At 41.0% G+C, this 12,366-nt stretch overlaps 1 protein-coding gene across 1 annotated transcript in view; it reads right to left on the reverse strand.

Moving 5' to 3' along the window:
* The window catches only part of PGBD5 (piggyBac transposable element derived 5), a 68,452-nt gene that overhangs the window by 18,631 nt on the left and 37,455 nt on the right, over nt 1–12,366 (reverse strand). Inside the window, exon 4 of the mRNA XM_064413879.1 lies at nt 3,626–3,806. Coding sequence (XP_064269949.1) covers nt 3,626–3,806 — 181 coding nt within the window. The remainder of the gene's footprint in view (nt 1–3,625; nt 3,807–12,366) is intronic.

Consider the following 12,366-nt stretch of genomic DNA (forward strand, 5'->3'; position numbering starts at 1 on the left):
GGCCAGTGAAAGAAATTCTGCTGGAAAAAAAGGTCTATTCAGGTTTTGATTTTGAAAAAGATCAAAATGCTACCTTATTTTCTGAAGTTTTCTCAGTGCTGGTATCTTCACATAGGTCTTAGAATTGTGTTCACTGACATCCCTTTATATTACAAGCCACACTATTGTCTCCTGTGGTACAGTGAAGGTGCTACACCACAGGCTCTCAGTAAAGAGAAAGCATTATCATCTTTAACAATAATGCATGTGTGGGCTAGGGTGAGGAAAAGTGAATGATAGTTAAGATTTTACAAAATTTTTTGAGAGGATCACAGGGCCCTATAGATTAAAGAATAGTTCAGGCTGAAAAACAACTCAGGAGGTCTCTAGTCCCACCCCTGAGAGACAGGTGAGCTCTGAGGCCAGACAGTGCCATTCAAGGCTTTAGCTTGTCTGGGCTTATAAACTTCCAAGGACAGAGACTGCACAACCTATCTGGGCATCCTGCTTCACTGCCCTCAGGAAAAATCCTTAATCTAGTCTGAACATCTTTTGTTTCAGCCTAAATTTGTTATTTTTTGTCCTTCCACTGTAAAGAGCCAGCTCCATTCTCATGATAGGTTAGTAAAAGGCTGCTGTTGCATGCCCCCAAGGCCTCTTCTCAAACTGAACAAGAACAGTTCCCTCCCCATGGCAGAGTATATTCATATACAGAGTATTCTTGTACTGGATGTTGTCTAAAACTGTAGGAGGCAATAATCACCTCCCTTGATCTACAGGCTACACTCCTGTTAACACAGCCCGGGACAGTGCTGACCAGCTTGGCTGCCAGGGCGTGCTGCTGACTCAGGTTCAGCATGCTGATTACCAAGACCCCAAGTCCTCTCCATCAAGAATTTTGAAAGGAACTAATAGAGTTTTAGTGGGTGACTTTCCAGATTTTCCAGAATGGCCTTCAGCTGCCTTAAAACTTTCATGTTCCCAGAGAGTTTATGGCTTCCAAGCACAAACTTATTTAAATATTTCCCTATTTCCCTGTTCATAGTCATGAAACCCCCAAATAAAATAAAGCAGTTAAGATCAATACCAATTTCTTTTTGGTTTTGGCTCTCAGTGGGATCTTTCTACCACTGGTCCTGATGTAGCCCAGAAATGGAAATCTTTCCAAAAAAAGTAAATTTATCAGTTTAAGAATGGGTCTTGAACTGTCATGAGCACCTGAGCAGAGATACTTTTCTACAGGCTCTCATGACATTTTCTGGTCATGGTGTCGCTCTGTTCAGGTTTAACTGAAGTCATAGACCAAAAAAGAGTCACACACCAAAAAACCCCAACATTGACTTCATTGCTGAAGGAGACTCTGTGGTAGATCAGGAGAGATCTCTCTGTCCAGTCCAGGCTTCTTTGCTTGCCTCTCCCCAAATGTACTGCGAATGCAGCAGGATCCCAGCAGGTGCTGGCAGTGCACAGTCTGCTTTGCAGCAGAGTCAATAAACACCATCTCCTTCAAGGCTCTTACTGACTTCACCACAGCTTGACATCTCAAGCATGTCACCTCTCCCAGTGTCTCACAGTCCTTCCAGCTCAACATTTCCTTGCAAAACCTCTGAGCTAGCCCCTAGCAGCTTATGGCAAATGCAGACAATCCCACTGCCTTATTAAACAGAAACACTTTTCTCCCCATGATCTTCTTTATGTAGGAGTGCCATGCTATATTGCAAAGTCAATAAACCTGCTCTCTTAGTGTCCACCCCCTACCCACCTCATCGCTTCACCCCTAGGAAGGTAATAGCGTGTACCAGATCTGAAATTTAATTTTGGAGGCAGCTGTCACAGATTATAAAGTCTCATGAAGCTATATAACACATCATGAGCTAAAACAAAATCTCAGTGTTGCATTAGCATATTTGATCAGAGAGTAAGTCAAAATTACATGTTCTTAAAAGACATTACTGAATTTGTTACCTGCCAGAAACCATTAATTTGAATGATCTGTGCAATGTAAAGCCTATGAATAATTCAACTCTGTGAACAATTTGAATTATCTGCAAGTAATAAACATTCAGCTGGTTCAGTAGCATGTACCTTTTTCACCAGGGTTACTGACCAAATGTATCATGTCAGGTCATCTTAATCCTTCTCTAGCTGAGCATAGAGGATGAACTCAGTCAAGCTGCTTGTCTTTATATTTAAACCTTAACATTTCATCTCAGGTACAAAGAGCATGTGTGTTATCTTCTGCATTTTTTTTAAATCACATTTTGCATCATTGGTTCGGTAGTCTTAAAAATGTAATGCTTATAATCAGCTAAGAAAAGCCATCTAACAATGATAGATCTCTGCTCAGAGGAAAAACTCCAGTACACTATAAATATGCTCTACTCCTTTCCCATTTGGCTGTTCGCAGCATTTGGGAAACCATGGGTCTTTTATGAGGTATGCAGATATTCCACTGTAGCCAGTGAGCTTCCAGCTTGCCTGAATTAATGTAGGAGCTAAGTTCTGCATGGAGCTCGACAGATGCAGCCCTCAGTGCCAGCACAGTCTGTAGTGCTAAACTACAGCGCTGGTGCAGCTCACTGATGTTCTCATTTTAAATGAGAATGAACATATTGTCTCAACTCCCAGACTTTCTCCCTGCTTTGGGCCACATTTCATTAATATAATGGTTTGCGTGGGTTTAATTTTCTGCAATGACAAAAAACCCCAACTTGGCCAGCAGTGGTGTGTCAGCAAAGAGCCTCGTAGCTGTGATGCACGATGGCAGCCTCCAACCTCATTGCTGGGAAGGATCTATTCCATGCACCACATCACTCTGAAAGGCTGTGCTGACTGAAGAATGAAACCAGAGTGATATGAAATTACTCAGAACTGACTGGCAAGAGTGCAGGATCCTGTAATTGCAGGGGAGTCACAAGTCCTCAGCTTCGCTGAAAGCAAAGCAACACATGACTTTTCCATGGTCAGAGAGAGGAGGCATTTGACAGAAAGGATGACCTGGGATTGCTCTTTGCAGTAGCAAAAGACTTGCTTGGGAGAGCTGTATCAATGGACATTCCACTGATCAGTATGTTTTTGCTAATGGAGAGTTTTATTATGCTTTCAAAACTAAAATCTCTCCTATCAAGCTATATTGATACTAGCAAAAATCCCCCGAAACAGAAAAAAGCAAACTTTTCTAGAGCTTTTGCAAAGGCATAAAATGTCCTCTAGAGAAAACACATCTTAAATAGATATTAAACCAAAAAAGAATTCTAAGGCACATCTCTAAGGATTCCTCCCATTCTTCATCTTTCACAACAGGAACAGAAAAATCACAGGCAGATAGGAAATTCCCTCAGGTCACATAACAGATTTTACGTCACATTTCTAAGTCAAAGAACAAAAGCAAGCACTTTAAATAACCTTATTAAAATTGTTTTTACATCCTCATTTTGAAGATTTAAGAAGGATGATTTAAAGAGCAACTTAGAAAGTCTTCTGCATAGTACCCACCCATGAATGAGAAGTCTTCTTAGATATGAACAACTTATCTATACAAGGAATTGAAATATCAGTGAAGACTTTTGGAAATTTTTTTTATTTCAGTGGCACGAGGCCCCTAGGTCAGTTGACATTAAAACCCAATGAGTCACCCAATACACACCTTGCTTCTCAAATTCTTCAAAGAGATTCAGGCTGGTGATGCTTGGGCCTGTGAAGATGATGTAGTTCTTCCCAGAGGCATTCTGACAAAGGCTTTTGGCCACCATGCTGTGAAGCTGTGGTTTGTTCTTCAAAGCATCCAACCCATCAGCACCACTCCCTTCTTTGAGATGGACATAAATCTTAAATGAGAAATGGTAAGAAAAGTCAGAAGATTACAAGGAATCTAGAGGGAGCAGATGCAATTCCCAAGACACCTGCAACAGCTCAACCTGAGACAAGCTGGGAAGGCAGCAGACACTTGTTATAAAGGCTAATTAAAGTCCCTCTCAAGGGCCTGTTGCTTTTAAACCAATTCAGGTTAGCTAGCACAGCTACTGACAAATATGGCATACTTCACCTCATTTCTGAGGCTCCTGTCACTGTTGTACAGTTTGAAGATTGTTTGCTTGCAGGAAAAGACTCCAGTCATAACTGGGATTACATATTATACTGAATCTGCATAGGCTTCATTGCTGCCAGCAAAAGGAGAGTATGGGAACTTCAGTTTCAAGAAAAGCCAGTGTAAGATGACCAGAAGGAAATGGCCCATTACCTTTACTGCATTAATATTCAGATTTATTTCCCACTGTGCAGTAACCATCAGGCTGTGACACAAGTGTGTGTGCACCTCCATAAATGAGCAAAATGCACACCCAACCAGTCAGAACACCCTCATCAAACTCCCCAGGCACAGTGCTAACACATAGATCTTTTACATAGATCCAGATTTGGAAGTAACCCACCAAAACAATTTGAACCATGCAGAGGGAGAAAATGCGTAACCCTTTGTTTGTACGCAAGCCTTCTATTTTATTTCACTGACAGTATTTTAGAAGCACAACTTTCACCCCAGTTCAACACTTAATAAAGCCCACTAGGCATCCAGCCTTCATCTTGTTCTAAGAGCTAGGAGAAATAACTTGCTGGAAAGAGAAAGAGGAAGAAGCAAACACTGTACTCTGTTACTCAAATACTACTGTAACATCATGGAACTTGCAAATATTTAAATAAACAAACAAATGTAAATTTTCAGAAAAACTTGCCCAGGCCTGCCTTCATGACTTTGGCTCTGAAATACTCAAATCTTTTATGAATTACCTGTCAAAGAAGAAATTGAAAGTTGTTCAGTATTCAGGGGCAGGGGAAAGTAATTTTGCCTTGATTTTTGAAGTGATATATCCACAACTTTGTTAAATTTGTTTGAGAATTCAACCATGCAAAACATGCATCACTACTTTTCTGTATAGTTTATTTCTCTTACCAACAGACACTATTGCAAATTAAAATCCACAGCAATCCTCACAGAACAAAAATGCTATGTTTGCACTAGTGCTCCCAGTAATTTGTAACTCAATGATCTTAGAGAAGAACAAAATTCAATTAAACAACTTTCTCCCTGTTTTCGATGGTGCATGTCCCAACACTGATATTCTGTGTAATATTCCCTAGCAATTCATGCATCATAGAACAGACCTCAACAGAATGTGTTACATATGAAATTTCTGGGAAATTAGACATAATTTGTAATTTGAAGGAACTGACATGCTGAAAACAAAGTTGGTGCAAGGACAAATGCACAGTCATTCCAAAAAGTAGAGTGTATATTAAAAGGAAGTCTTAAATACACCATTTATCTTAAAAAAAAAAAAATTAAAACCCCTTTTGTTGATAGAAACAACTCTCAGATGAGGACCAAGGCAGCAATGTTTGCACACTCCCTGATTCTGCTCCACTCATTTTTGATGGCTGTTAAAGTTGTGCTTTCTCCAGTTCTAAGACTGAGGACTAGCTAATTATGATAAGTCATTTAGGTTATTAATCAGGGCTCCAGAGAGGCAGTGGAATGTCAAAGAACAGATTGTTCCAAATTTACAGCAAAGGTATTTTGTGATTATTGGCAACAAAATTAAGATTAGGTTACTAGTATACCAGCACAGAGACCACACATCAAACCCTCAAAATCTACAGACAGGGCAGTGGAGACAGAAGACTCAGACAGATTAGTTTTGACCTTGCGTTAGCAGATGAGCTGAAAACAAAGCAGGAATCTAAGTCTATAAAAGTGTCTTACACCTTACCTTGCCATATCCAGTAAATCTTAGAGTCTCTCCTGCTCCATGCTTGCTCCATGTTCCTTGTAGAGTGCTGCCTCTCCAAGGGACAGTCCTCTGGCACTGCTGGTGTGCCAGCTGGTCCCTCATTGTGGGCTGGTTTGTGTCTGCAAGCAGCTCCTTCCAAGAGCATGCCCACCATGAAATTGGCCACTAAGGTACCACTGCTTTGATATAATGATGCTACACACTTCACAGGTTTTGTTAGCACAACTCCCTGTGCATCTGGCTGTGAATCTCAATCCCCTTGCTCTGTTCACCTCCCCAGTGCCCATTACTCAAATGTCCATACCCACTGCTGAACCTTTCCTCCTCCTCCACCAATGTTAAATATTCTTCTTGGGCACTTCCTTACCTGTCCAAAACCAGCCCTTTTTCTTGGCACAGTATTTCTTGTTTTGGAGAAGCTTTATCATGCCCAGCTTTATTGGGATGATGGGTGACAGGAGCACAGTGTTGGAAGGCATAAAGGCTGCTGTGAAACAGTGGCTGTGTACAGACAGCTGGCAAAGACATGGCTTCAAATATCTTTGCAAATGCCTAGGATTCCATATGGCCTTCATTTTCCCTCGTCCAACTAATTTCATTCTTCCTCAAGCCATTAAGATCCTACCAACTGAAGCCCACAGCACTCCCTGCCTTTCTGTGATGCAATAGAAGTGTTACTTAATAGTCAGAAATCCGCAGAAAAAGCAACAATTGCCAGAAATTGGCTGTTAGACCTTCATAGGCACAGTCAGAAACTGCTCCCCCAAAATGTTTGTTAAACTATTCACTAGACCTTCTGGTTTGTACTGGGACATAGAATTTTGTATTCTTTCCATGTGCACCAACAGCAAAATATCTTCAGACGTACAGGCTCAACAACTGTTGCTGGATAACAGACGGGAGCTGTTGGCAGCAAACATCCTCTGCTTCTGTGCAGGACAGCCCAGGCAGTGCTTCTGGAATATCTGCAGAAATCACTTTCACTGTCTATCTCTTCTAATGGCTACTGATACGTTTGATCTACAGCACCAATTGGGATAACCTGTACAGATGTGACATCATCTGTCTTACGAGGTGACTATGGGCTGAAGATAATTAACATGCAGTGCTTTTCCTATTCATTCCTCAATTTTTTGTTGAATATCTGTTGTTTATCAGAACAGCGACATGCTCAATTGTGCCTTCTCTCTATCTGTGGCTGCCCTACTGCACCAGATACTTTCCAGCATGCTTCCATTACCTTCTTGTGGAAAATTCATAAGGTTTCACAGAAACTGAGTAAAGAAACTGAACACTTAGGAACAAAAGCTACATCTTGATTGCACATTTAAGAGAACATGCCCTAGAAACTGAAATATTGGTGATTCTGCTCATATTTAAAGCTCAAATGGCATATTGAAAGCACTTGTGAACAGCACATCCCAAATACCTTCATACATAATTGAAGCACCCCAGGGTACAATTCTCAAATGAAATAGATGACATTTGGGAGCAAAAAAAGGGCAGAGACAGTAATAAACAGAAGGGAGAATTTGAAAGATATATAGTGCAAAATATTTCACAAAGGGCAGATCCTAAACAACTACAAAACAGAAGCCATGTTTTTAGATGACAGTTACAGAAGCAAGGTAGTAAAGTAGTAATTTTTCAATCCTCAATAGCTATTGAAAAAAGAACTTAATTTTTTTCTACAGGCTTCACAGCCCACCCACAACTGTGCATTCCTAGCACTAGTTTCTAGATCATGCCTCAGTCAGTCTTCCCCTCTCATCCTAAACCTCACCTTTAACTGTTGCCATTACCAACACTGCTGGGAGATTCTCCTCTCCAGCTCCATCCTAAATCTGCTGCAGGTCATACTCTCTCCTTCTTTAATGATCAGACAGCTCTTGTCTAGCAGATTCTGGCACCAGTGGTGCTGCTCTTACTGAGATCAGTAAGCCTCATTTTTTAAGCCTCTCTTCATTCTCTTCCTACTACTCTAAAGGCTACTTTCTAAAGGGTTTGCAAGAACATACAGTTTTCCCAACCTGTTCCCAGCTAGCTCCTACTGTTCCTTACAAAGCTCTTTGCTTGGTCCCCTTCTTTTCTACCTCTGTATTCTTTGTTGAATGATTTCAAACTGCATTAACACTCACAGATGCAGTTAACATTTTTGTACTGCAGAGTGACAAACATCTGTTCTGCCTGCACATGTTCTTAAAAGTTTCTAAAAAGATCTTTGTGAGACTGGCAAAACGATGCTGGTAGAGTTGACAATGCAAGTCAATATGTCTTAGAGTTCTTTGCTTTTCTTTCCATGATTTCTTGTTATTTCTTTGTCACTGAGGGTACTACAACATCTTGCCTACATGGGCAGACTGACAACCTGTGGGTCAACAGCTCATAGATCAAGAAACACAGATTTTGCTCTGTACCTTCTCCCAGGCAGCCATATCTAGATTAGGTAGATTCATTTTCTCTAACAGCTCCACATAAATAATTTCCTATTCTTTCAAATATCTAAGAACTGCCTGGCTTTCCTGCCAATTACTGCAATCATCCTTCTTTACTTTGGCCTTGCTGCAATGTATCTTGACATGCAGACAGTCCTTCACCCCTCAGATAATTTGCCTAACCCTTTGCTTTGACCATGTCAGCCTTCTTTGCAGCATCAAAAGGAAATAGGGCTGGAAAATGGAGAGGGCCTTTATGGTCTAGGTTTCCCCATTGATCTCCTCCTGTACCATGTCAGTATAGTGATTCCTGCTCACACTAGCCCTGTGAAGCCAGGTATCCAACACCCAATGTCACACAAGCCCACATTTGCCTCTTTCCATGCTGCCCTTCTCCTGCCTGGTTGGAAATCACCACCATCTCAGCAGAGCTCTTTACTTTTGCTCTTCAAAACCTTTCCTAGAAAGGATGCAATCCCCACAAGGCAATTGTTACTCAATGCGTTGGTCCTGTTTTTTCTTAATGCTACTTTTCCAGGCTCCCTCTGTGTAACTGGCAGCCCAGCTCAAGTCCATGACTGAGGCTTCACTCTAGGGCCACACAATTGCACAACATTGGCTCACTTTTCCTATGAAAATTACAGCTGAGCTGTGAGAAGGTGTGTAAGTGAGGAAGTCTAAGTGGGAACGTATGTAAGTGATGCAAGGCAAGAGCAGTATAAACTATCAGAAGTGCTGTAACTATCAAGAGGATAACACACAGCAGCTCAAGGAGGAAAATACATAAAAAGGGTGTAAAATCTTAAGATAAAAGCAAGTGATGACACATGAGTGACATTGAGGACCCAGCCATTTCCATTGAGGAGCCACAAGGCTGATGACTGCCCGGCCCGTGCAGGCTCACCAGGAGTAGGGTGTATAGAGGTGCCTAGCAGCATGTTAGTCCCAGATCTCTGCCATGTGCACTGGCCAAGAAACACTGCTGCACTCAGCCTGCTTCCAGAGTTCTCTGGGCAGCCAAAACATGTCTGAACTAAAGAGATCTGCTGTAGGAAGCTTAAGCCTCTTGCACTTAGATCCTAAATTTTCTAGGGCAGGAATTTTTTTTTTTTTAGTTCTGCTTATTGCACCCAGCACAAAGGAATGGGATCCATGAGGAGCATTTCTATGGCAAGCCTATTAAATGCACAAAACAGAAGGCTCTGGTGCTTTTAGTCTCCTTCCCCAAGCAAAGTTGCACTGAGAAGAGCTGCAGAAGGGACACAATTATACAGGTAGTTTTATTGTTATAAACTCCAAGCAGCTCAGATAGGAACTAAAAATAACTTTCATTCACACTTGAAAATAGACACTAAGACTGTATGTAAGCTGTGAGAGATCTTTGCATTAGATTACATTTAGGTTTGGTTTCCTATTCATTTAGAAAAATGGTAAGATTGTAAAGTCCATAAAAATGAATAGGACTGGCCCATCATACATCTGCAAAAATACCTTTCCAGTTAACACTGGTGAGCAAGAGGATAATTGACTTTTAACTGAGATCCGGGATTCTCAGATGCTGACATTACAAAACCACATGCATTAAAAAGCCAGAGCTGGGTGGGAGCCAGAGGAAGAAGTAGATAGGATTTTCCAGTCACCAGTGGCTGACAAAGAAAGGTGATCAGATTTTCTGGGATCCCCTCACAGACAAAGCCTGACCTTGAGAACCTCCTCAAAGCAGCTGGTACATCTGTGTGTTCCAGATGTAACTGTTCTAGCAATAGAGGAATTATCAGGGCACTGTTTAAAGAAATGCAAGGGCTCAGACTAATCTCTGAACAGAACTTAAATAGGCTGAAACACCAACATTTCTGAGCAGTTTATTAAACAAGTGCACAGATGGCTAACTCTCCTGCAACTCTGACCTTGAGAACAAAACTGACTCCAGATTTATTTACCCCTCCCTTTCCCATTGACTGAATGCACTTATGTGGTGTGTTCTGAAATTATAAATTCTTTGGGGCACAATCTCAGTTTCTCTAAATTCTGGTAGTTCTTACTCTGTAAAATCAGTAAGGTTATGAAGTATTCAAGCTTGCTGTAGCTACCCTGTCTGACATGAACTACAGTATATACTATAGAAGCATGGTGTTTACATAATTTGTGGGTTTTTTGCTGCCACTTAGAGCTCTGCCACTGATCTGTGGAGCAAACTCAGACATCTCCCTTCATTGAGACTGCTGCTCTTTGGGGAGAGAACCCTTTCTCACCCTCTCAGCAGGGGCTACCCTGATCCAGGTTTCACTCCTTAAACATGGCTGTCATGCAAATCACTGTTTCTTCAGGACCATGGAAAGACTCAAGATGCAGAGACTCAGTACTTTTCCTTACTCTGCTCTGACTCATCACTTCATGGGAAGCAGTGGAAGGTGGAAACTCGGTCCCAGCACAAGGATCTAAAGGACTTCATAAATCTGAGTAACATATTCCACAGGGATATTCGTAAAAATGAAATGTATTATTGCAAGAATTTTCTGCCAGGGAATAAAAGCAAGTGCACAGCCCATATATTCAAGGGCAGGGAGGAGGTGTGGGAAGGGAAAAGTCTCCAGCATAGCCTCAGAAAACAAAATTCATCTCAGTGAATAGGAAAGGATATACACATCCATAAAATAGCTTCTTCCTCACCATGATACCAGCTTTTTAAGCAAATAATAATGTTGATGAGTTAATTCCATTACTGCCTATCAGAATGATTAATATTGCCTGACTGTCCTTTCACAGTGCTCTCTACCATCTACGTACTGTCCTTCATCTTGTTAATTGATGGCTCTTTGGGTCAGGGACTGTCTGAAGATTACATCTGGGCTATGGGCCTGTGCTTCAGGATGAGGCACTATAGGAATACCTTGTTCTGCCAGCTCTCCATGTGCTGGGGTTCACCAGCATCCTGTGCTTCCTTCTCCGGCAAAATGATCAGAAAACGTCTTGTGCAAGAGGAGCTGTGCAAGGATTAGGCATCACTTAGTAATAATTACTCAGAACCATGTTAATTCCTTTTGAGCCACACAAGAAGTGCAAAGAGAGAGCATGATATGTCCCACACAGAAAAAATAACTGGCCTGGGTAAGGTATTTTGGGATTTTCTTCATCATTTTTTGATGAGCAATATTGTTATATCTAAAATGAGAAATAGTCCTACCAATCATATTTATGAACCATTTTTATAATCAAGTGTTCGAGAAAAAGAAATAAGAACTCACAAAAAAAACTGACACAGCTGGAGTTTTGATTTAAATAGCACAACTTACTATTTAAATATACTCTAAGCAAATACTGTAAGAAAGACTTCTAAGCTACTTCAATAATTTAAACTGCAATCAAGACATTAAAATATTGGTTTTAAAAGTGTCTCAGTGGTAAGTAGGGAAACAGAAGTGCTTAGTAGCATGTAGGGAAATAGATTAGAAAGAAACAAGAAATGCAAAGAGAAGATGGAGCAGAGAGGGACACTGGAAATTCTGCAAGCTGTTTATTGTTCCCCCTGAATTAGAAAGAAATGAGAAGGCCCAAGCCCTCTCCCACAGCAGCTTCTGCCACCTTGATGTCCAGTTTCAAGGGCAGATGAAAAAGGCAACAGTATCAGGGCAGTTTTGCCATCTACTTTGCCAAAGTCAGCTCTCCTGGAGCCCTTCTGATCCCTCTGAGAGGTTTTGTTCGTGTTCCCAACTGAGGCAGACATATATTTACATTGTTTGAATAATGTGTCCTTCCTGCATGTTCCCACTTGGCCAGCTGACCGTGAAGAGATGCTCAGCCAACAAAGCTATTCACTGCAACAAGACGCTCTGCTTGAGATTTTCTGAAGTAGAAATATAATCTGAAATTGTGCAATCATCTTAAAACAATTAACTGTCAGGGTGCAGTCAAGTTATCTGGACTACAGAAGACAGAAAAGTAGTCTAATATTCATACATTATTTATATTATGAATATATAAGCCTATGCACCTTCTTATGTCCGCAAGCAGCACTTGAGCTTTATTCCATTTCTGTTCCGTGAACCGCTTAGATTTTTAACCAAATACCAACTCCTTAAAAAAGTAAATGATGAGCTATCAAAAAGAAGTGTTTACTCATATCCAAAAATTTGACTCCAAGTTTTGTTCACAAGAACAAGCAGGAA

This window comes from Passer domesticus, chromosome 3 (assembly GCF_036417665.1).
Source record: "Passer domesticus isolate bPasDom1 chromosome 3, bPasDom1.hap1, whole genome shotgun sequence".
NCBI lineage: Eukaryota > Metazoa > Chordata > Aves > Passeriformes > Passeridae > Passer > Passer domesticus.